At 40.5% G+C, this 25,816-nt stretch overlaps 1 protein-coding gene across 1 annotated transcript; it reads right to left on the bottom strand.

The window, feature by feature from the left end:
• Window positions 1-413: 413 nt before the first annotated feature.
• gpr176 (G protein-coupled receptor 176) lies at window positions 414-16,903 on the bottom strand. The gene is made up of 3 exons (XM_007888075.2): window positions 16,616-16,903; window positions 11,949-12,201; window positions 414-1,950 (listed from the first exon to the last, which is right to left on the bottom strand). Exons 1-3 carry the CDS (start codon window positions 16,824-16,826, stop codon window positions 813-815), a joined length of 1,602 nt encoding a protein of 533 aa, XP_007886266.2. The 5' UTR covers window positions 16,827-16,903; the 3' UTR covers window positions 414-812.
• Between the last annotated feature and the right edge of the window lie 8,913 nt (window positions 16,904-25,816).

Below are 25,816 nucleotides of genomic sequence, written 5' to 3'. Positions count from 1 at the left end.
TTTTATCAAATGAAACATTTTCTTTTAAAAAAAATGCAAATTATTCAAATTGTTGAACAATTACATTTAACAGTACATGAGCAAACTAAATGGTTCATATTCTGACATTGAACAGATTGATTTGATTCTTGACCTGAAAACAACACTAACAAAATGCTGTGATAATTGTAACATTTGGAACTTCTGGGCACCATTCAAAGTGTTGAAATTTGGTTTAGGTGATTGCTGGCTCGGTTTTCTATACTACATTTGAACAGCCCAGGCCAGGTCACGAAAGTCATCAAAAAGAGACTACTAACGTACTGAATTTTCTGTGCAACATAATCTCCATTTGCAGGAGTTGATTTTTCTTTTACACTGTTGTGATGAACAGGTCTAGATGCCAATTTTTTTTAAATCAAAAGCAACCCTTGTCTAAATTATTTAAGAAAACAAATAATTTTCAAAACAGTTGTCAAGTCTGTTCACTATTGAAATGTAACAGTTTAAAATCGAAGTACCCTCTTTATTTGTTCAATTCAAAATATGAATGGTGCACATACCTCTGAAGGACATAGCTACAAGAGTTTTCCTTAATCAGATACAGCTGAATGTACAAGTGGCAATTTCTTTCATCTGAACTCTGCTTGATCATAAGTACCAGCAAATCTATAATTTATTTTGAAGCAGAATCCTGCTTTGAAGATCATATTTCAGTTTTATAGAGTCTGGCGTCCATAATATTCTATATGCAGCAATATTTTGCTGTATGAAATAAGGATCCATGGGATCATGTTTGCTATAAGTCAGTCTGTGCTATCACACAAGGTGGGCTAGGGATCCACTTTAGGAAATATGCTTACTTTATTGTTCCTACTGATCTTTCTCTCTGCTTTGCATTTGGTCTGTCTTTCAGTGGTCTGAATCAGTTCTTCTGGTGTGTTGCCTAAGGGAGGCAAGAGCCTTTTCTTACTATTCCGCGTGTCAGAGAGCCATTGTGGAGGCAGCTCAAATGGGCCAAACCCAAACTGCATTGCATACTTGTCTGAGATTGTATCTGAATCAGGTCCTGCTGTTGTTGGTGTTGTTGCAACTGCTGCTGCTGCCACCACCACTGTAGTTGAGTCAAGGTTATTCTGCGGGGTAAATGTTTGTAGTAAAGTTTGTTCCACTTCCAAGCTGGTGGTGGCTATTTCTTTATGCTTGCACTCATTAGATCCAAAAGATTTGATTTCATTATCATCATCATCCTCAGTGGGTTTGAAAATCTGCTGCTGCCCAATGTGGAACATTTCTAGTAACTGACTACCCGACCGTATGGCGGGTTCAAGTGTGGCGAGAGCATTGGAATTTACAATGTTTCTTCTACTGTACCTGCGATGGAGCTGCACAACGGTCCCCACTAAACATTTCCAAACAGATTTGTTGATGGTCAGATAAAGCAACGGGTTGGCAAGCAGGGAAATTTTGGGCAACCAGATTGCAGTCAGCATTAGAGAGGCAGAGATGTCAGTGATATTGAGAATGGTTCTGTAAATCACATAGATCATATAAGGAACACTGCAAACAATGAAGATCAGCACCATAGACAGTAGCATGGCATGCAGTTCAGCCTCCCGTTGGGAAACATACGGGATGGAAATTATGTTCTGTGGAGTACGTAATGCTGCTATAATCACTTTCTTCTTCTGACTCGCGCTGAGAGCTCTGCGGATCAGAATCATTAACAAGAACACCACAGCAACGGGCAGGATTATAGTTGTGATATTATATATGATGACGTAAACCAAATGCCCAACTGAGTAGCTCCGTGAGCCAGTGCAAGTAGACATGGCGTAGATATCTGTCACATTAGTTACTGCAAAAACTGGAACACTTGCTATAACCGCATGAATCCAGATGTAGATTACCAGATCCCTGGATTTTGTATCTGAGATCTTCCTCTCCAAAGGATACAAAACAGAATAATACCTGCAATTAGAAGAAACAATGACTCCATGTGAAAAATTATAACTTAAAGATGTTTCAAGCACAATTTTACAGCATGCTCACCTCGCTGATATCAAACGTGAGTTATCCTCATCTGTCTGACTAAATTCAGAAGTCAGTCAAGCACGTGTGTCAATCTGGCTCAGTGGTAGCACTCTCACCTCTAGGTCAGAAGATTGTGGTTTCAAGCCCCATGTCAGGACCTGAACTCACATAGTCTAAACTGACACTCCAATGCAGTGCTGGGGTTGGGTTTCATTATTACACCAGGAATTAGGATTGAAACAGAAACCAAAGCTCCACCATGGCTGAACTACTGAGTTAAATGCATATCACACTTTTACTGCACCCAAAGGAAACCTCTGCATATTCCTCACTAGAGTCCTGTAGCTCAGTGGTTAGAGCACTCGCTTTGCAAGCGAGAGACCTGAGTTCAATTCCAGGCAGGGCGAAACCTTGGGCAAGTTTCCTTACTCCACACGCCTAATAATAATCCCTCCAAAAAACCCCAAACAATAATAAATTGGTCATTTTCAATCTACGACTGTTTGTGGGACATTGCTGTGCGCAATTGGCTGCCGCGTTCGCCCACAAATATACAGTCAATTCACTTTACAGTATATTCTGTGAAGCGATTTGGGACGTCCTCCCGACGTGAAAAGCGCTATATCAAATGCAAGGATTATTATTATTATTATAGATTCAATGGGAAGATGGGTACATTCCTATTCAAAATCAATCCCATGAATCATGTAAACACTTCTCTTCTCTCATGTAAACACTTCTCTATTCTCGAAACACAACTTTCTTCAGCTCAATGTGCGCAAAACTGAGGCCCTCCTAATTGGCTCGCGTCTGCGCCTCCGCACCTCAGGAGCTGACAGCAACAACATCCAAGGCTGCACTCTCCACCTCTCAAAGCCAGTCAGGAACCTTGGTGTTCTGTTCAACCCTGAGCTGTCCTTTCTCCCTCATATCCGCGCCACAACTGGCACCGCCTTCTATCACTTCCGAAACATCGCCAGACTACGGCACTACCTCACCCCTCACGCTGCTGAAACCCTGGTTCACGCCTTTATCACCTCAAGGCTGGACTATGGAAACTCTCTCCTCGCCGGCCTTCCCGGCACCTCCCTCCACAAGCTGCAGGTCATTCAGAACTCTGCAGCTCGTGTACTGTCCCGCACCAGGCTTCGCAATCACATCACTCCCACCCTCGCTCACCTCCACTGGCTCTCCATTCCCCAGAGGATTGAATTCAAGATCCTCATCCTCACCTACAAGGCCCTTCACGGCCTTGCTCCCTCCTACCTCTCCGACCTACTATTCCCCTACTTACCTGCCCTTTCCTCTGGCTCCGATCTGCTCCACATCCCCCGCCCCAACCGCCCTACCATCGGTGGCCAGGCCTTCAGCCTCTCAGCCCCTAGGCTCTGGAACTCTATCCCCCAGTGCCTTCACCTTGCTTCCTCCCTCTCCTCCTTCAAGGCCGGTCTCAAGACCTTTCTCTTTGACCGAGCCTTCAGCTCCCCCCTCGACTCCCTACCCCCTCCTCGCTCACTCCCTTCCCTCCCCTCACCCTGACCATTTCCCCCCTGCTCGGGTCCTGACCCAACTGTCCAGCGCCTTGGGACGTCCTCCCGACGTGAAAGGAGTTCTATAAATGGAATCTTGTTGTTGTTGTATTGCCCAACACAAATACTCTAATTCATTTCCACAAGCAATGGAGCCAGCATATAACATTGTCAAGGTGAGAATACAACCCAAAGTTTTTTTCTGCACCACAGAGAATAGTATTACGTGGGCACAGTAAGAACAAATCCTTAGTACAACAATAATCACTGGGCCAGCAATCAAACACAGGTAAGCTCAAATGCTGTAGTGACATATTTATCCAGATCACCAAGAATATCTTTCAATGTAAGTTTGTCAGACATAGAACAAAAACCTTGGAATTAATTTTAAAAGCACTTAAAAGGGTATAAATAAACACAACTTCTGGTGAGTGAGCAGTCTGCCTGATTTAAGGGAATGCAAGTCATTTTTTACCCAGCTCTTTCATCTTGCCAGGTAATTTGTATCAAGTATTGCTCGGAGAGAATTATTCATGTGCTGAAAAGGTCCCGAAATAAATGAAGCAGCAAACCATACTGGGCTTTTCATTGAAAGAAGTATACCACCCAACCTGACAAAGTGCCTCTCTTTATAATTCCTTGTGTACACGTCATGTACTGGTATTCATCGGAGACTGCAGAACCTTCCAATTGATTCTCACACAAATTGGACTGTACCACATTTCCACTTATCGCTCTCAAAATTCTTCCTGACATAAAGTGAATGCAAGCCCCTGCGGGATCAATTTTTAAAAAAAATGTAAACGTTAGAAATGAAGTTCCAATCTTTAAGTTACCCTGAAAAATACAGTAATGCTGCATTTGAACCTACCACCAGAACAGCAAACAGCCCTACTTGTGCAGTAGTTATTTTACTAGCACAACTGCATTTCAGGACACTAGTGAAAACAGACACAAAATGTATGACTTTTGACTAATTTTGTAATTGTTGTAACTGTTCGGTTTCCCTGTGCTCAATGACGTTCTACATAGAATTTTACCAAGACACAACATGCATATTAATAATTCACCTCGAAGTGGCTGCAATCCTGAGATCCACAGACTGGGTTTATTTTGAACAAAGGTTAACATTTGCACTCACCTATCCTACTATGATGATAGAAAAGATCTGCCAGAAAACATTGAATAATGTCACCCTTTTCTCAAGCAGAACTTTTTCTTACTCATTGTTCAATGTTGCTAATGTTGGCTTCAATCTCATTGTTAGGACAGCTTGGTTGTGGTTATGAGATTTAGATAATTGAATGGGACATTCCACTGCTGTGTTGTAACTGTGTTGTTTTTTCCATGTGGTGCAAAAATGCTACATTTCACTCATCAGCCAACTGAGAAAAGAGCCACCCACACCAATGTCAGCAGTGTATACCATTCAAAGGAAACTTTTATTCAGGGGTAAGGACATTCTAAATGTAGTATCGATTCTGCCTGTAGTCAGCTTCGGTTTCAAAGCAATGTTCTGGGTGAAAACTCTTCAAATAAAATAGCATCATGTTTACAAAAGAAGGTCACTGTTGAACAACCAAAAGTAAGCTCCTCACTGCTTTGCTCATCTTTGATTCAGTGAATACAAACCTTTTCTTTGAGATCTGTCCTCTTTTTTGCTGGCACAATGAAATACTTGTGCTACAAAAGAACTAGCCACTGGATTCTACTTTTATCACAAACCATGAATACTAACTTCAATCACTCCTCTTTGCTTAGTGATTGGAAATCATTGACAAAACAGGGATAGCAAAAATGATTAGACAAAGAGTACAGTGTATTGCAAAAGATAACTACTAGATTCACAATCTAATTTACCTACAAGTTCGGTCATACAACTTAGAGCAACAAGATTACATTTGTATTGCGCGTTTCCTGTCGGGAGGACGTCCCAAGGCGCTGAACGTACACTCCATCTTCACCCACATTATAAAAATACTTCCTTTTCCTCGGATTTTCAGGACGTGAGCTCCAGAGATTGCTTTGTGCCGTAATCTGGAGGAATATTGTAAACATTTGTTCGAAATGGGTACTATGCAAATTGAGCTTATTACAAACAGTTGACATCGCCATCGGTGCAAGCTAAGAAATCAATGCCAAAAATTATGAATTCAAACTGGACATTCAAAATCAGTGCACAGCTCTACACCAGTAACAATCTATTTGGGTGTGTATAGTTTGAGGAAACCGTGATATTTTGAGATTCAGGATTCCTACTAGATGATTCCTACAGTGGAATGTCCCATTTCAATCTAATTCTCAACGATTTATAGAATGTTACAACACAGGAACAGGACTTTCAATAACAACAAGAAGATTATATTTGTATAGCGTCTTTCACGTTGGGAGGACGTCCCAAGGCCCTGGACGGAGTACAGCATTTCAGACCCGAGCTGGGGTTGGAGGGGAAAGGGAGGGGAGGGGAAGGGGGTGGCCGATGGCATGGTCGAAGAGGAGGGTCTTGAGGCGGGACTTGAAGGAGGCTAAGGAGGGGGAGAGGCGGAGTGACTGGGGGATGGAATTCCAGGTTGGGGGCAGAGTGGCTGAAGGCTCTCCCGCCAATGGTGGGGCGGGTGGATCGGGGGACGTGGAGCAGGCCGGAGCCGGCAGAGCGGAGGGAACGGGCGGGCTGGTAGGGGGTTAGGAGGTCGCAGAGGTAGGGTGGGGCAAGGCCATGGAGGGCTTTGTATGTGAGGACCAGGATCTTGAACTGGATCCTCTGAAGGATAGGGAGCCAATGAAGTCAGGCGAGAGTGGGGGAGATGGGGTCACGGAGTTTGGTGCGAGAGAGGACACGGGCTGCAGAGTTCTGGATTATCTGTAGCCTGTGAAGGGAGGAGTTGGGAAGGCCGACAAGCAGGGGGTTTGCATAGTCGAGCCTTTCACCAAGTAAGTGTTTTTCTGCAGGAGCCATCTCATCCAATTGCACTCTCCTGCTCGCTGCCCGCACCCTTTACTATTCTTCTTTTCCCTAATATCCGTTTAATTCCACTTTAACATAATTTGCAAACCTCAGCTTCAGCAACAGTTTGTGGCAGAGAATCCTATGTAGAAAGAGAAGATCTTTGCTGGGTATAAAATACTTTCACATATTATCCAGGCTAACCTCCTAATTTGTATTATGTATTTTATAGTTGTGATATAGCTCCTGTTTAGCTTACTGGAGAGCAAAAGAAAACGGGCCTCAAGGGGCCTTAACATCTGCTAGGAAAAAAAGTGGCATCGCTCATTACCATGCAAATCCTCGAGGGAACAGGACAAAGCGAACTCAGCAGTGCTACCTCATATTTTGGAACTTCTTGTCAGTTTAGGATATACAGTCAGAGCAAAATTTGGATTTAAGAAAGTGGATATCAAACTAATCTATTCCAGCCAGCCCTGGACTACTGCCCATCAGTCCAGCCATTGGGTGACAGACAGCCAACTGATGAGGATATTGAATCTATAACAAATGTCAATGCAGATCATCTGCCAGTTAGAGTCTGGAGATTCTCACCTCTGATTCTGTCACCCGCTGTGCTACAACAAGTAGTTTGGAATCATAGCTGACAGCAGGAAAAGATCACAACTGATGAAAGTGTCTGGAGAAAAGAACTGTTGAGACAAAATGAAATCTGAGTTTGTCCCAGAAGGTAATGAGTTACGTGGAAGGAGATTGCAGCAGTGGCATGTGTGAGATGCACCAATAAACACATGTTTCAAGTTTCCTCTACTCAATGTCCAGGCCAGTTCTTAAAAAAAACTTGATATTTACTAATTATTAAAAACATTTCTGAGTTATTTATTTTAAGACCTAGTTTTATAATGTAGAAAGATTTATATAATAAATACACATTACTGGCTGCTTTCATTTTAAAACTGATATGGTTAAAAAATAGATTAACAAGTGCTTTTAAGAATCGATTGACATCCAAAAGTGCAGCAACTACAAAAACACAGTTAAATCACATTCAAAGGCATGAATGTATTTTTGGAGAAGTTATTATTTTTACATGCAGAAATGCATTAGAAATTCATTGAAATTTTTTTTAATTTTAAATGATTTATGGCTCTAAGAATGTTTTGGAGCAGTCTTGTTCCTATATTATGCAGATTGCATTGCTTTTCCAGGAAAACACCTTCAGAAATTGAGCATATAAATAGCTGCACATTTAAATTTATTGATGAGAAAATGTATTCATATTCTTTATGGTAAGGTCTCTGTGCTCTCACAACTGGGAGTAGATATACTGTTAAACACACCCAAGTCTTCCCTTTCATTTGTCATTTTTTTTCTCTCTGAGATTCTCTTCTGTTATTTATGTAGCACTGTTTTGTGTGTTCCAGACATTACAAATTAAAGCAATATGGTCTTGGACATTTTACCATATTGCTGAATGTCTCACAGCAACAACATATACAGTCAATCCACTCTACAATACATTGTCTGAAGAGTTTTAAGACTTCTCAATGACGTGATAAGCCGCTTTATCAAATGCAAGGTTTATTATTGTAACAAAATAAAACAGCAAATTATTTTGGGGTTTAATTGCTTTTGCATTTGCTCTACTGCATGTGCAATATTCAAATCTTGATTTTACTGTGTACATCTTAATAAATAGAATTTTTTTTTACTTTATTCTTTGGTGACTATTTTTATTTCATTCGATAGTTTTCTCTCACTTTATTCAGCTTTTGAGTACATCAATCCATTGCTACAACAAAGGTGGCCAATTCTCCACATCACTCTGGCAATGCTCAGCAACACCTATCCTATTATCTGCATTTTCACAGGGCTCCAAAGAGGAAGATGCAAATTAACTAAATGGGAATGACCTGAACAGAAAGAGACAAAATCCTGCTTCATGCTTCACTTCATGATCTTATTTTTATTGTTTAATGCAACTACTTTAATCAACTATTTTGGGCCCATCAAAGTGAAGGATGTTGTTTTTACGATCAAGGTTTGTATGATGCACTCCTAGGGCAATTATAGTGGAAGATATTCTTCTTCCCCAATGAGGTGTCCTAATACTGAATGTTTCGCTCACAAAATATACAATCAATTCACTTTACAGTTTATTCTGTGAAGGACATTAAGACATCTCAATTATGTGATAAGGAGCTATATCAAATGCAAGGATTATCATTATTATTATGAACTGAATCCAATGTGATTTTTTCATTTTTCCCCATCCTCATGGTTTCTCTCAGTGAGACTGCCAAATAAGTGTTACATCACAGGCAGTTTTGTACTATGGATCCATGCCCCCTGGGAATCAGGTTAAGAATGGTCAAAGTACTTTCATGTATGAGTGGTAGCAGAGAAAGGAAAGCTATTACACAACCAGTCTGCAGTCGAATTGAATTCAAGTCTCAGAGGTAAACAGACAGCATTACTTTCCTGCACCATCCAGATTTTAATATTTCCTCAGGTACAGAGAGAACAAAGCACAAGAAAGCTTTCATTTCATGTTCACAATGATACTGTTACAGTATTAGAAGCCCATAAGAAAATATTGATTAAATGTATTTTGATGATGCAAATTGATTTTTTTTAGGAAACAACTTCTACAAATGTAATTAAATAATTTTAGCACATTTTCTCTAATTACTCTTTGAGTAAAGAAATATTTCCTGGTATCTGAAATTGCCCTTTGCAACTCTAAGCCTATGTCCTCTTGCTCTACTGTCTTGGTGCATCATAGAGTATTGTTCTGGGTTTTATTTTTCAATCACATTTAAAATTCTATACACCTCTATGAAGTCCTCTCTGAGACATCTTCTCTCAAGCCCGTTTGTCTAATCATTGCTCATAGCTTATTGTCCTAACACTGGGGATCATCCTCCTTGCTCTCCTCCACACTGCCTCTAGGGTCTTGCCAACCCTCTTTATGTCACGGTGATCAGAATTGTATGCATTGCTCTAGGTGCAGCCTGACCCGAGCACTATATAGCTTGAGTATGATGCCTGCAGGTCTAAATTCAATAGATTTAGCAATATATTCCTGTCTACCTTGTTTACTGCTGTCTCATACTATTTTGCCATAATGAGCGACAAGTTAACTAACACCCCAGATCTCTGTCTGCTTGGGCAAGTCTGATAGAGACTTGGCACCATTTTCAGCTTTGTTTGCTCCTGGTGGCACCATAATTGATTTTCATATCACAAAATGGACTTTTATCTTTTACTACTGTGAATCAGCACAAAAAGAAACTCACACAAATTATTAATAGCCTGGCCTCTTCTGATCAACACTGTTAAATCCATTTTCGTGAAGTTACTCTAACCTTTATTTTATGTTTCAGAAAGTTTCAGACCTTTTTCCTTTTGATGACATGTCTATTTTTCAACATCAGTTCAATTTTTAGCATTTCATCATGGCAAAACCATTAATCATCCTAATGCACAACACCCTGCAGCCCTATTTTATATTTTATACCATTTTCTGGACTGCCCTGAAGTACATCACAGCCATTGTGACCAGTCAGCAGCAATGTCTTCAGACTCACTGGAGGTTTTCGGTGGCTCCTGTCTCTGTTTTGCCGCCAACTGTTTTGCATTTTTTTGAGCTTATTTCTGATATCGAACTGCATTTCCATTTGTCTCAAAGCAAACCTTTTTTTCATTGGAAATTCAGCCCACACCAGGAATAAAAAGTGCAGTCAGCCACATCACCCATTCTGAACTCCAGTTTTCTTTCCTAGCAATTATGTTGGGTGCTTGATCTTACAGTGCAGAATACAGATAAAAAAGATTTTAGAACATATCTATAAATATATGGGATCCACCCCATTTCACACTGATAAAATATCGTTCCACAATGGACAAAGCTATATTCATCACTAACATTCTCTTTTGCAAACAAAAAATACAAGATCCAAAAGACTCCTATGCTGATCGTCTAGCTGTGCGAGCCACAAAGGCTGTTCTTCAAGCTTTTGCTTACAGGTTACAGGCTGGAAATAGACCAAAGTTACTTAATATAACCTGAAGAGTAGCTTGCTTTGGGTGCTTTTTATACGCTTTTCATGCTTACAGCCTTTTATTAAAATAAATCATTACTTTTTAAAATAAATCATTATTGGTTTTATTCCCATAGCAATAGCAACATTAGTCTTCTGCTAAACAAGAGCACCAATGTTGCAGCAACTGTGAGATTAAAGCTTACAAATTGCCTCAAACAAACTGTGAACAAGAAAATAAACAGAAGTACAACTCAATACTAAGATCCTTACAGGAACAAATAATGTTTTTCAGTCATGAAACAATAGAATTTACAGTAATTACTGGTGTATCAGAAATGCCAAGTTTTACCCCAAAGTTACACATTATTCTACTAGAATGAAGCTGTTTGTATTGAGCAGTCCAACAATATAAATAAGAATCCTGAATCCAATGCACATAATTTAATTCAGAGTCTGAGGCAGTCCATAGCACTTGTCACTTTAGTGCTGATTGGGGCTTGGGGAAAGGAAACTTTGATATGTACAATGTTATTTTATATTATTCTTTCCAACACATTGTGTTTTTTTTTGGTCAGCCAGGTTGTGATGTATGAGGAAACCCATCTCCATGCTGAAGAGTATCCAAAACAAACTGTGACTTCCATGCATCTCACCGATACAAAGAAAGTGTTATCAAAGATAAATGTACACAAAATTCTCTTTACAAATGCTCATATGAGAACATCCTGTAGTTGCCATGGTTTATATTTTTACAGAAGCCAATGTAACATAAGTGTGGCAGAGAGAATTTGGAGGGGTGGAAACTTATATGGAGTATAAACATCAGGACAGATTAGTTGGGCCAAATGTCTCACCTGCACTCTGTAATGTTCTATGTAAATCTATGTAACATTTATAAATGTCTATTCAATTGTTTCCTAGTAGCATTCACTTCTGTGCATTCATCTTTAGCAGTAGGAGGAGGCTGTGGACTCCTCTTCACCTTCTGATAACACCACTTTGTCAATAGTGACAGGAGTCCGAACAGAATTTGGGACATCCCCAGCTACTGTCAAGAGCCCCACTTAGTGACCCACATGGCATCTAACATAGCCACAAAATACCTGGTAAAAGCAATTGTTGTGAACTAAAATAAAGACCATATCATAACCAGCATTAATGTGCACTGAACAAGCAAATGGTTAAAAATATTCACTGTAAATTGTGGAACATCCACCCCTGATAATTATCTTGGTTGATCCCAAATAAAATTGAAGAATCACCGGATATTTTACAACAATAGCAGGTGACTCTTTGGGTTTAACTTATGTTTTCATTAGGATCTTGTTGCCCCTCAGAGTCCTTGAGAAACCATAATGTGAACTTTATATGTCTGCCAAAGGGAAACATTCCAGCAGTAAGGATCGGTACACTAACCTGTCCAATGCAATGACGGTAAAGCTGAGAACAGTGACAGAGCAGAACACTTTGTGTAGGAATTTCATCACTTTACAGAAGACCAGAGTGTAGATCCACCAGCAACAATGTGGGCTGGCACTCAGCACGATATCAAAAGGCACGCAGACAACACTGGCGCAGATTCCAGCACAGGCCAGGTTTTTGATGAAACGATTTGTAACAGATTTGAACACTGATGTGCGGCATGTTGACCACAAGACCATAACATTTCCTGAGGGAAATAAAACAAACAAGTTTTGAGAAACTTGCAAGAATAAAAGAGGCATTTTCTGCTACTTAATTGCCTTTTATTTAGTTGCCACATTGCCTTGTTGACATGCCTTTAAAACAAAGAGGCATGCAATATAAAAATAACTTACACTGTGTACTCCACGATAACAATAATAAAATGTGTTGGACTTTTTTTTAAAGAGATGTCTCTACCTGCTGTGCGCAATTGGCTGCCACGTTTTGCCCACAAATATACAGTTACTTCCCTTTACAGTATATTCTGTGATGCGCTTTGAGATGTCTAGAAGATGTAAAAAGCGCTATATCAAATGCAAGGATTATTATTAATTTATTTCCTGAATTTGTTCTCATCCCCCTTTCCCCCAATTTTCTCCATTCATCTGCTGAAGGCAATGACTCATGTAGGGCAATAATTCCACAAGTCAAGTTTTTTTATGACTGAGTCCAGACTATCTGATAATAGAGGTATCACAGGTTAAGCTTGTCACAGTCCTTGCACTACACCCACAAATAAGTATTTTAGATAGCAGGTATCATTAATAAAGCAGACAGGGAAAACAGGGAAAACCCTAAGAGTTTTCTCAGCCAAAGTAATACTGAGACCTATTGTAACACACATAAGCCTCCCTGGCTGGTATTAACTAACAGCGATAGATCATGGATTGAATATGACTCAATTCCTGGTCTGTATTGCTCAGCACCACAAGTGGCAGTGAATTTATCATCTGACGCTTATTCAGCAGCAAATACCAAAGGAAAGTACAAGGAGTCAAGAAATGAGTCCAAATCAGCTCTTGGTGAACATGGAATTGGAACTCAAAACTTGTCAAAACTATGGTGTGTGAAATGGAAATATTTTATTTTTGGAAAAAAAATTAAAAGCAAAACTAATTTTTCACAAATTCATAGATTCAGAGAATGTTATGGCATAGAAGGAGGCCATTCGGCCCATCGAGTCTGTGCCAGCTCTTTGACAGAGCAAGTCACTTTCACTAACCCCAATCACCAGCTTTCTCCCCATAACCCTGCAAACCCATCTTCCCCAGATACCTATCCAGTTCCCTCTTAAAAGCTGTTATCGAATCGGACTTCACTACCCTTTCAGGCAGATCAATCCAAATTCGAATGATCACATAAACAACACCCCAAGTCCAGAGAGATCCACAACTGGCTGTGAAGTCTCATGCTGGTCTGAAAGGAGAAACTGCAGTTTGATATCAGTTTGTGTAAAGACACAAACAGAAACTTTTCAGCTGCTCGGAAAGGTCATTAAGTACAAGGCGAGCACTGTGATCAGGTTGCTAATGCTTGAATGGTAATGCGTAGAGAAATTAATTAAATCTGAACCTTTATGTACAACATTACTCAAATGGAAACAATTAAGAAGCTGTTCATTTGAAGGTCTGTTTTACCTTCTGCCTTCCAGTGCGTAATTACTATCTAGTTGTTGGATGCTACCATGAAAAAAAATTAAGTTCTCAACAAATTGTATAACACATTATTGCAACTGTCTTTAATGTGTTCCATGTCATCCACCCATACTGTTGGAGTGAGTTGGATTTGGATACTCTTAAGCACAGACATCCAGCTGCCCCCCAAAAAAGGGGATTTACTTTATCAACAATTTGTGCAACGTCTCAGAACTGAATATGAATGACTGAAAAGCTTTTCAGGGTGGAACTTTAAGGGGGAAGGGGGATGTTGTTGACCAGAACAGCAAGAGAAATTCCCTTCTCCTTTCAAATAGTGCCGTGGGATCTTTCACGGATCGCCTAAATAGGCAGATAGGGACCTTGGTTTAACGTTTCGTCTGAAAGACGGCACCTCTGATAATTCAGTACTTCCCCCTGCACTGCATTGGATTATCAACCTGGCTAATCCTTCACTATTCATACCTGAAACTACCATATTCATACTCAATCTTGTCTAAAAAGCATTTGAGCTTCAACAGATCCTGCATTGAGCATATTGAATGGTTGGAACTTACCATCTATGAATTAGAAAGCAAAAGTTCATAACGTAGTAACAGGTACAGGAATGACACTAATGTCAGAGATCATAGTTACTGTCCACCACTAATTTTGAGGCAATATCTTAAGTGAAAGCCCTATATAAATACACTCTGCCATTTGTAATGTCTTTAAATTGCGCTGTGCAATTTTCTCCACAATCTAGCAGTTGATAACATCACCTATTTGCACCACTAAAACATATCAATTAGAATGTTGAATGTTCAATTCCTGATACCTGATCTCTTCTAGAATTGCACATTGAGAACCACCTTAGAGCTGAATCATTTATGCAACACTCCCCATCAAAGCAGAAACTCAGGGAAATTGAAATAAAACACCATCTATTTTTTTCCGCAGCGAAAGGATCTGTATATAATCCATTAATTATAACTGACATATGAGAGCAATTCCCCTTCCATTATAACATCCAACCTAAATTGACTAATCTATCTTCTAAGTTATTGTCAGTTTGGCTCCAACCTACGATCAGAATATTTGTCCCAAGTCATGGACTTTGAGCTCATGGACTAGGCCGACACTCCACAATATTGGGGGGAGCTCTGCATTGTCGGAGATGCCACCCTTTGAATGAGACATTAAACCGAGGTTGTGACTGTCTGTTCAGGTCGATATTAAAGAACCCATGACTCTATTTGAAAAGAGAAGGGAGTTTCTCCCAGAATCCTGTCCATTAACCCTCCTATTAAATTGGTTATTCATCTCCTGTGTGCTTGTGGAACATTGTTGTGTGCAAATTGCCTGCCAAGTTCACCTACAAATACACACTTCACTTAACAGAATTGATTGTGAAGAGTTTTGAGATGTTCAGTGTGCGGCCCAGATCCTGTAAATGTACCTTCCAAATAGCTATTGTATTCTATGCCATAGTAGACACATAATCTTTCAAATGAACGCTCGCGCTGCATGATTCATCTAAAGATTTACTGAAAGGTTATAGCTCTGTTGTCTGTGTATTTTATACAGATTGTTTCTGACAGTCTGTGATAGAATACAGAAGGCCTGTCATCTACAGGACAGCCTAAGTTTTCTCCAAGGTTGCATACAATGAGCAGCTGGTGGAGGACAACCAGGAACCAGGACATTATGAGAAAAAAAAACAAAGGCATCTCAATCAATATTACACTCCAGATAGTAAACAACTGTCCCCAAACCTACAAGTTAAACACATACATCACCTCCGCCTGCGTCTTGCTTCATCATATTTTTTCAACTAAATAGGGTTTTTTTTGGGGGGTGGGGGGGGGGGGGGTGGTGGAGTGTAGCTGCAATGTGTAAAAATGAAATAAGACTGTTGTGTTGTTTTTAGTATCTATTACTTAACGTACACATGGCCCAGGGGGAAGCTTTGTTAAATACTGCAACAGAAGAAATCATTCATTGCTGCAGACAGGTCAAGTGTTAGTTCGGTGATAAGTGGAAAATCCAAGAGGTCGAGAGAGAGAGAAAGAGAGAGAGAGAGAGAGAGAAAGAAAGAGAAAGCATTTACATTGTCACCGTGTCCCAGCGGTGCAAAGTAATGGCAACGTACACGTTAAGGTACAGCACAGTGTGTGTTGCTGCGCATTAAATCCCGGTGGAGGTGGAGTGAATCGCTTCAATCTGGAGTGACCACTGTTGGCATTCAATTCTCCTGCTGTCGTGATACAGCACTGCAGTAAGTGCTCTCTCTCTCTCTCTCTCTCTCTCTATCTCTCTGTGTCTCTCTCTCTCTCTCCGTCTCTCTGTCTCTATCTCTCTGTCTCTATCTCTCTCTGTCTCTGTGTCTCTCTCTCTGTCTGTGTCTCTCTCTCTCTGTCTCTATCTCTCTCTCTCTGTCTCTATCTCTCTCTCTCTGTCTCTATCTCTCTCTTTCTGTCTCGGGTCTCTCTCTCTGTCTCGGGTCTCTCTCTCTGTCTGTGTCTCTCTCTCTGTCTCGGGTCTCTCTCTCTGTCTCGGGTCTCTCTCTCTGTCTGTGTCTCTCTCTCTGTCTGTGTGTCTCTCTCTGTCTCGGGTCTCTCTCTGTCTCTATCTCTCTCTCTCTGTCTCGGGTCTCTCTCTGTCTCGGGTCTCTCTCTGTCTCTATCTCTCTCTCTCTGTCTCGGGTCTCTCTCTGTCTCTATCTATCTCTCTCTCTCTGTCTCGGGTCTCTCTCTGTCTCTATCTATCTCTCTCTCTCTGTCTCGGGTCTCTCTCTGTCTCGGGTCTCTCTCTGTCTCTATCTCTCTCTCTCTGTCTGTGTGTCTCTCTCTGTCTCGGGTCTCTCTCTGTCTCTATCTCTCTCTCTCTGTGTCTCGGGTCTCTCTCTGTCTCTATCTCTCTCTCTCTGTCTCGGGTCTCTCTCTGTCTCTATCTCTCTCTCTCTGTCTCGGGTCTCTCACTTACCCAGGACGGATCCTACGAAGATGAGGATCTGGACCGAGGTGGTGAAGTCCCGGTAGGTTTGCTCGCCGCCGCCCTGCAGCCTCCCGAAGGGACCGAGCAGCGGGTGTTTCGTCCTGTTCCAAACCATGTGCGGAGCCGTGGCGTTGGCGACCTGCGGCTCCGGGTCCGGGTCGCTCGCGTTGCTCTGCGAGAAGCTGCCATTGTCTTCCATAGTGCTGCACCTTTCAATACGTGACACACCACAACTTCTCCACTCACTCCCTCACTCACTCCCTCACACACACACACACACACACACACAGACACATAGACACTCACACACACACTCACACAGACAGACACACAGACACTCCCTCACTCACACACACACACAGACAGATACATAGACACTCACACACAGACACTCATACACACACACAGACACTCACACACACACACACTCACACAGACAGACACACACACACTCACTCACACAGACAGACAGACAGACAGATACATAGACACTCACACACACAGACACTCACACACAGACACACACACAGACAGACACTCACACACACACTCACATAGACACACACACACAACCCCCTAAAGACACATTCAAATTTCACATCGTTTTCTTTTTAAACTGGAAAGGGAGACAGACAGACAGACAGACAGACAGACAGACAGACAGACAGACAGACAGAAAGACAGACAAAGAAATTACAAAAAAAAACAACAATATGGGCGAATAGAACTCTTAAAACGTGAAAGCCCAAAACAGCCCCAGGATGTTTTTCAACCCATCTCTCCCCACTCACTCCCCAGCGGATCCTGGCCGGGCTGAGCCGAGCTGGGCTGGGCTGAGCTTGGCTGGGCTGAGCCGAGCCGGGCTGGGCTGGGCTGAGCCGGGCTGGGCTTGGCTGAGCCGGGCTGGGCCGGGCTGGGCTGGGCTGGGCTGAGCTTGGCTTGGCTGCTGCTGCCTTTTTTTTTGGCTAAGATCCCGGGAACACACTGTCTATAACACAGATGCACGAGTAGGAACATATTTCGTCAGGAATCGGTTGCCTAGAGACAGCAATCAAGTACAGAGAGAAAATCTAATTTAATCTGAGATTTTTTTTTAATCTTCCCCCCCACTCCCCCCCCCCACCCCCACCTCTCCCCCTCAGCTCTGTATAACGTTTCCCTGTTGGGTTTATGCCACGATGTGCAGATAGTCCACAGCACAGTTCTAATACATACGTTTTATTGCATCAATTGGATGCCAACGTATAGCAGCATCCACCTGAAACCAAAATGATCTGTCTATCCAGCAGTGCACCCCCACTCCTCCCCCCCCCCCCCCCCCCCCCCATGAGCTGAATACTGTATCTTTTTTATTTATAAAAAATATTTTTTAAAAAAAAGGACACAGTTTTATCCATTACAAGCATCCGGCAAATCTTTATTGGTTACATTATTATTATGATTAACAAAATAAAATACAATGACCGCAGTGCTATTGGGTGCGCAAGGATCTCTTTTACGTCGCCCCAAACGAAAACTGGGAAAGATATATTTAAAAAGACTTCTTTTTTTTCCCCAAGGGCGTTGGGTTGGTTGTGGCCCCGGTAACTTTGTTTATTTCTAGAGAATGTATTGAGTCCCGTTAGTAACCTCTACCCTGCCTGGTCAAGAATGAGGTGTCAAGTTTGCTGAGGGTCACAGGTGAAGGGAAGTGGTGTTGAAATAACCTTTGGCTGTCTCTAGTGGAAGTATCCCTACATTAAATCCTGTAGCTCAGTGGTTAGAGCACTCGTCGTGCAAGTGAGAGGATCTGGGTTTGATTCCCGGGCAGGGTGAAAGGTTGAGCAAGTTTTCTTGCTCCACAAGCCTCTGTTTACGTAGCGGTAAGCAGGAACCCGGTTTTTAGTCGATTGGCTGATTGCTTTTCCGGGGGTAATAATTCCTTCCAAAAAAAATTTTTAAATAATAATTTGGCCACTCAATCCACAACTATTTGTGGGACACTGCTGTGCACAATTGGCTACCGCATTCCGTCCACAAAATAGTCAATTCACTTTACAGTATTTTCTGTGAAGCGCTTTGAGACTCTAGAAGACGTGAAAAGCACTGTGTCAAATGCAAAGATTATTATTATTCAGAACTCTGCAGCTCATGTCCTCTCCCGCACCAACAGTAAGCCCATCATCCCCATCCTCGCCAGAGGATCAAGTTTAAGATCTTCGTCCTCACTTTCAAAGCCCTCCATGGTCTTGCTCCTCCCTACAAGATGGATTTCAAGGTCCTCGCACTCACCTACAAATCCATCCACTCTCTGGCGCTTCTCTATCTCTCCAATTTCTGATGCCATATTTCTGCCCCTTCCACTTAGCTAACTCAGGTTTTCAGCAAACCTTCAATTTCTACACCCAGTACCTCTGGAACTTCCTTTACCACTCTGTCTTACCCCCATTCACCCCCACTCATTTCCATTCCTACCTCTTGAACATGCTTATGGCTACCTCCCTCTCTCCTTCCACCTCTACCCTGCTCGGTGTCATTGGAAGTGACCCGAGACGTTACCCTCCATGAAGGGTGCTATATGAATGCAAGTTGTTGTTGATGTTTCAGAGAGTCAGTCTCCTAATTTGAAATTCTGATCACTGCACCACAATTCATTTCTGACCAGGTTACCATAGTCATTGAGCTAAACCAAGTAAAGTAACTAAAACAATCTTTTATATTTGTTCAACATGTTCCCAAGGAGAGTGACTGAACCAATGTGGCAGTACATGATGTGAAGACAAAAAACACACTGCTTAATCAATATAACCTGCAAAAGCACAGGGTGTTCATGAAAAGACAAAAACATTCACGAGTAAATGTGATGTTTACATTCAAGCCGATACCATTAGCACCATTTACCTCATCCTCCCCCAAGTGGAAAAAGTATAATCATCCAGTTTTGTAACCATGGAAACTGAAGGAACTCAGGGGAAATGTTCTACCTACTGTCCAGGTGCCACATTGGCAAAAATGGAGGAACAGTTTTAGACAATAGGAAGCAATGACAGGTTTCTTTGATTGTGGACCGCAGTGTCTGAATTCATCTGGTCACATTAAGCATGAGATGAATCATGTATCCTCCACACTTAGGACTAATAAATAAATAATGAAGTAATAATCCCACCAGTAATTGAACATAGTGCAAGAAAGCATGGATGGATAAACAACTTTTCCATTCATCAAGCTGACGTATTCAAATAGGTTACACAAATAAGTCGGAGACAATAGGCTATTATATAAGCTTGGCAGTACTTTAGGACAATGTTACAGATTTAGTCAATCCCCTTATCTGTTAATATTGCTTTGTTTGACAGATGTCAAGATCATAGCAACTATTTAATTGGAACAAAACCTAATCAATTGGAAGATGGATAATCTAGATAAAGATGAGGACATTTTATGTTTCGTTGATAAAGAAGATTCTTCCATCATTCTCAGCAGGATTAGGCATGAACCTCTACAAACAAAGCAGGCCAGTTTATTCTCCTTGAACCCAGAGGAACAAGCTCCTTGCAGAATGATCCTTCCATCTAAATAAAACCACATTGATACTGTAGTTGTGTACATTGATCAAGCTGATTTTCCAGGTTGCCTTTCATGTGACTTGGAATGAATCTGTGATGAGGTTGTCCTTAACGCAAAGGGTCAGTAAAGTACATCAGTATTTAAGCATTTCACCAAGTGCCACTGTTCACTGTAAAAGTAAACATGTAAAACAAAAAAATGGGTGCAGCAGATGTAAAGAAACAGCAGAGATATTTTGCTGATTTTGATTTCAAATTATGTATCAAACCTGTGTCAAAGAGCTGGTATCGTTAAATAGATCTATGAATGAAAACAAAATGCAAAATTTTATTATGTACTTTAAAGTAACATTTTTACTTTCTGCTTTAAAAATAAAATCTGTAAAGTACTACACAAATGGGTTTCACTCTAACACTGTAATTCTTGAGTCTTACTCTTCTGACAACCCATCAGAATTGAATCATAGAATCGTACAGCACAAAAAGAGGCCATTCGGCCCATTGAGTTTGTGCCGGCTCTTTGAATAGAGCAATTAATGTCAATCCCACTCCCCAACCCTTTCCCCATAACCCTGCAAACCTGTCCTCCTCAAATACCTGTCCACTGCGTTTTTAATAGTTATCGAATCGGCCTCGACCACCCTTTCAGGCAATGCGTTCCAGATTCGAACAACTTACTTCTATTGCCTTATTGATACAGGAAAATTATTATAGTAGGCTAATGGGTTTTGTCTGAGTAGGCACAGAAATATATCGGTAAATACTGGAAATCTCAAATAAAAATAGAAAATACTGCAAGGCCGCTCAATCAGCATCTGAAAAAGAGAGATACATCAATGACCCTTCACAAGATTCTCTCCAATTGCTACATTCCATTGTCCTTTTGAGTAAAACCAATTATTTCCTAATGATTCCATAAATTTTTTAGAAAGCATCTTATAAACTTCTCTAGATTCTACATATAACACTATGGGAAAGAATATGGATATACGTATCCTGCAAAAGGGCACAGAGATTCCTTTTACACCTAGAGGTACCTTATTATACAGTGTATATTCACCTACAAAATACATGATTACTACACTTTACAGTAGTAATAATCTTTGTATTTGATATTGCGCTTTTCACATCTTCTAGATGTTTCAAAGCGCTTAACAGAATATACTGTAAAGTGAATTGACTGCATATTTGTGGGTGAAACGCACAGTCAATTGCACACAGCAGTGTCTCAAAAACAGTCGTGGATTAAGTGTCCAAATTATTATTGTTTTTTTTCTTGAGGGATTATTATCAGGCGTGTGGAGTAAGGAAGCTTGCCCAAGGTTTCGCCCTGTCGGGAATCAAACTGAAGTCTCTCGCTTGCAAGGTGAATGCTATAACCATTGAGCTATAGGACTCCAGTACATCTTGTGAAAGAAACACTTTTTGTAACAATATCAAAACACAGCTTCCTTCGGCCCAAACAAAATACATGTTGCTTCAAAATATGAAAGGGTCAAGTCATCAATGTCCAATCAACAGCTAAGGGTAAGACACATCTGCGGAAAAGGAAAGTTACGCACTAAGGATTAGCTCTAGAGATTACATGGCACAGCCTAACTCAGCATGGTAATAGATACCCAAAGGTTATGTAACACCAGTCTATGGGTCTAACATGTATATAACAGAACTACCACCCAACCTGTAATTGAGATCTAATACTGCCGTGCATTGAAAGCCTTTCTTCAATTAATGTTATTATTTGTATTCACTCATAAATATGAACATTTGTTGGCATCAGTTCAGAAATAAAAAGCAAACTGGAATGAAAGAGGTTGCTGTACTATTTTGGTGTGCGGAGGGGGTAGTTAATTGTTGTCTAATTTAAAAAGTTATTGAAAGCTAACATCTGAGATTCAGACAACATTGTGCCTAGCACCCTTTTCCCTTTAAAGCGTTTGGTGTAAAATGGAAGCAGAAAATATTACTGCCTTTTTATAGCTCCATCTACTATGGACACCTTGTGCAATATCTCACCCTGATAGATGCAAATATAACAGACCAAACTCCTGTGTGTCTGAAATGATCCACTTTCATGGCAACATGAATGTATCATCTCAAGTGTATTCAGTCTGAATCATGGATCGTGATCATACTGAACCCACTTGATACACGAACGAGCAACAAATCACACAATTTTAATAAAGCAAGCTCTACGATTTTGTTCGGATCTGGAATGCATTGCCTGATAGGGTGGTGGAAGCTGAATCGATAAGAACTTTTAAGAGGGAAGTCGATAATTATTTGGGGAGGACAAGTTTGCAGGGTTGTAGGGAGAGAGAGTGGGGGAGTGGGATTGATTTGAACAGCTCTTTTAAAAGAGCCGGCACAGACATGATGGGCCGAATGGTCTCCTTCTGTGCTGTATAATTCTATGATTCTATGACTTGAATCTACAGTCAGCACTGGGAATCCCAGGTCTCAAATAATTAGGTCTCCAGTGACTTTTACCTTCATAACTCTGTCTTATAATTAAGGAACATCTCTGTTGCCGGAACAAAGATAATTTGCCAACTCTTCCCAAGGGATATGGAGGACTGTCTCCTCAGCAAGTAGAGATCCTTTTGGACCTGTTCTGTATTTGGTCTATTGCAAATTGAATATGGACATAATAGCATATGCCTTGCACTCCTCATCAGGGAGTTGATGCCAGCGCCTTGGGACTTCCTCCCAATGTGAAAGGCGCTATACAAATGTAATTTTGTTGTTGTTGATGACACAAACCACCAAAATGTAGGCCCAATTTCCAGACCAAATCTTTTCACCAATCTCTGTGACAATTAAGAAGTCTGTTGTGGATAGAAAATTAACAAAATATAATGAACTTTATCTCAGATCTACCAGCCTGTTCTTTCTCGAAAAAATGCTGTCTTACTCATCAGGCCTTGCACTGGATATTGGTGTCGGACCTAGTCTACATTTCCCGATGAAGATACAGTAAAAAGAAGTCCAGAATAGGGATCTAACTAAAAAGCTGCAAACTACTAGCACTGGAGAGAACCTTGACAGGAAATATCTGACAGTACAATTCGACCCAGAGATCACTGAAGCAAACATGTCACATTCATAATTACAGCTATTAACAATGAGGTAAAGTATTCTTGAATAGCCACTTACCAAGGATCAGCTTGGATTATAGTGATACAACCAAGGATTATAGGGATAACGAGCTTTCCCACAAACCCACTAATTCACCTCCTATCGAACCATACGGTGAAATAGCCAAAATTACACTAATTATAGAACAAAGGTTTTTTTCATTGCTTGACAACATTTTGAATTTCCAGCCATGGTTACTTCCAGGACCATTTTAAAAAAGAATAGTTTCTATGTTTGATAGAACCTCAGTGAGTGCCTAGAGAGGATTATAAAACTATTAGAATCTACAAAACTGACCCCTGACTCAGGAGAGCTCCTTACTTGTGTATTTTGCTTTATTATTAATATAATATTCATGTAAATGAATAAATATGAAAAAAGAGACAGGAAAAAACATTTAAAAATTCTTTAGGTGAAATAACTAAATACAAAAGTATAAAAATAAAGGGATGATTTTTGACCGTGTATTTGAAATTTATTGTATGAAAAAATATGGAAAAGCAAACTGGAAAATAGTTCTGGTAAAAAGTGAAAATAAATCTTCTCTAAACAAAGAATATACATTATATTTGCACCCAATTTAGATAGTCTCATTAAAACAGCCTCATTGAAATGACTTGTGTTTTATGTCTCATTAAAACAACTTTCTAATCTCACTCAGGAAAAGAGTATTATGAAAGATCTTGGAAACATTTATACAAAAAGCAATGCCCTCTGGTAGATGTGATTCAGGCTGCTGGCAAGCATAACGGGAGAAATTGAGGATCTCATTGGACTGAATAAAACTTTCAGCCCTGAAATCATAAAGAAGCTATGAATTCTAAACAAAAATAGATTACATCAGTAATAGCTTTTAAGATTGACAGGAGAGCTGGCAATATCCCAAGTGTATTTCTGATTACAGTCAGAATCGAATCTGTAATTGCATTTAATATCATAATTGGAGAAGTTTGGCTTGAGAATCAACCCTTACAATTCTGGCTTGATATCTATTCAAAAATACTTTTCACCAGTTTCCATTTGTGTTTGCTGGTCCTAGTTTCTTGACTTACTTTGAAATGTGTGGGTTAACCATATCTATACCATGTAAGATCTGACATAGTCTGGTGAGAAATACAGATTGTAAGACTTGTTTCTCAGATCTTTCTTTGAAGGTGAATGTGCACCTTCATCTTTGAGGTCAGTTTGTCATTCTTTTCTATATATCTTCCAACGCAAACATTTATGTTGCGTGTCACAGTGACCAATAATGAATAGAGTATTCTAGCTGGAGTCTTAATGCATTGTAAAAGACTGGCATAATCTCTGTTGACTCTATATTGCTCCAATCTCTATATTACTACTATTCCAGTTGCTGTATGTATATAGCTTAATATTAGGTTAACTTTTCAGATACTTCCCCACATAATTGAACATCGCAAATGATACTTACCTTGAAGTACAGCATGACCCTTTGTCCCTTTTGTCACCTTGGTGTGCATGCTGTAAGTTGACCTGTTGAGTTCTGTTTTAAATCAATCACTTTTCTTCTTTCCCAGGAGATAGGGTCAGCCTTCTCTGTCATGGTTGTGGAAGAGGGGCAAATTTTTGATCTGCACTTGCCAAAAGTAAAAAACTAAAGTCAAGAGAGGGCTATAACTCCACAGGTGACATTTTTAACAGTATGGTGAAACGTTTTGGAGGGAGGAGCCAAAAAGACAGTGACCTCTTTCATGGCTTATCCAAATACTGTATTTACACAGATATAGCAACACAGAGATCAGGCCTTCCTGCCAGGGTTGCAGCTCCTGCTAGCTATTCAGTGACAACCGCTGGAAGTGAAAATATGCGGGTGTCTGGTGAAGTGAATCAGCCTGGGCTGTATGTCTAAAGCTCACTGTCTAGGCTTCCACAGGAAAAGGCTACCATTGTGCTAAGATTATTGGAGTGCTTCCAGCACCTGTGGAACCAGAACCAAGCATGAGTTACTGTCTTCGGTAAAGAAAGGGAGAAAATCAAAGGGAAAAGCTAAATAAAAGGAAAGGATTGCGAAAGGTTCACAAAAAGGGGAAAAGTGACAGAGAGAGTAGGATATAATTCATTTTTTAAAAGGTCGCCATTCATGGACAGCCATAAAACATTATAATAGAAATAAATGGCAAGGAATGTACAACCCGCAGGATACAGATTCTCACCAAAATATTAATTTAATTCTCTGAACCATAGATTGGACCAAACATGCAGAGAATACAAATGTCAGTGAATCCAGTTCACAGTTTAGAGCTGAGAGCTGTGTTGCCAAGATGCTGTGAGGGACTGACAAACTCTATCTCCAGTTTGAATTTGGCTAATCCTCACACTATATTATCAGATACTGAGAAAAAAACATTTTTTTTACATCAGTACTATCTGCTCACTCTCAACAAATAGACAATGGAAATACAGTCCCTGACTCACAACCCTTTCAAATGTTAAGGTGCTTTCAGTTAAGCACACAGGTCACTGTTCTGTAAAGTTTAGGATTACA

This window comes from Callorhinchus milii, unplaced genomic scaffold (assembly GCF_018977255.1).
Source record: "Callorhinchus milii isolate IMCB2004 unplaced genomic scaffold, IMCB_Cmil_1.0 Scaffold9, whole genome shotgun sequence".
In the NCBI taxonomy this organism is placed as follows: domain Eukaryota; kingdom Metazoa; phylum Chordata; class Chondrichthyes; order Chimaeriformes; family Callorhinchidae; genus Callorhinchus; species Callorhinchus milii.
This window is presented reverse-complemented; position numbering and strand designations above follow the sequence as displayed.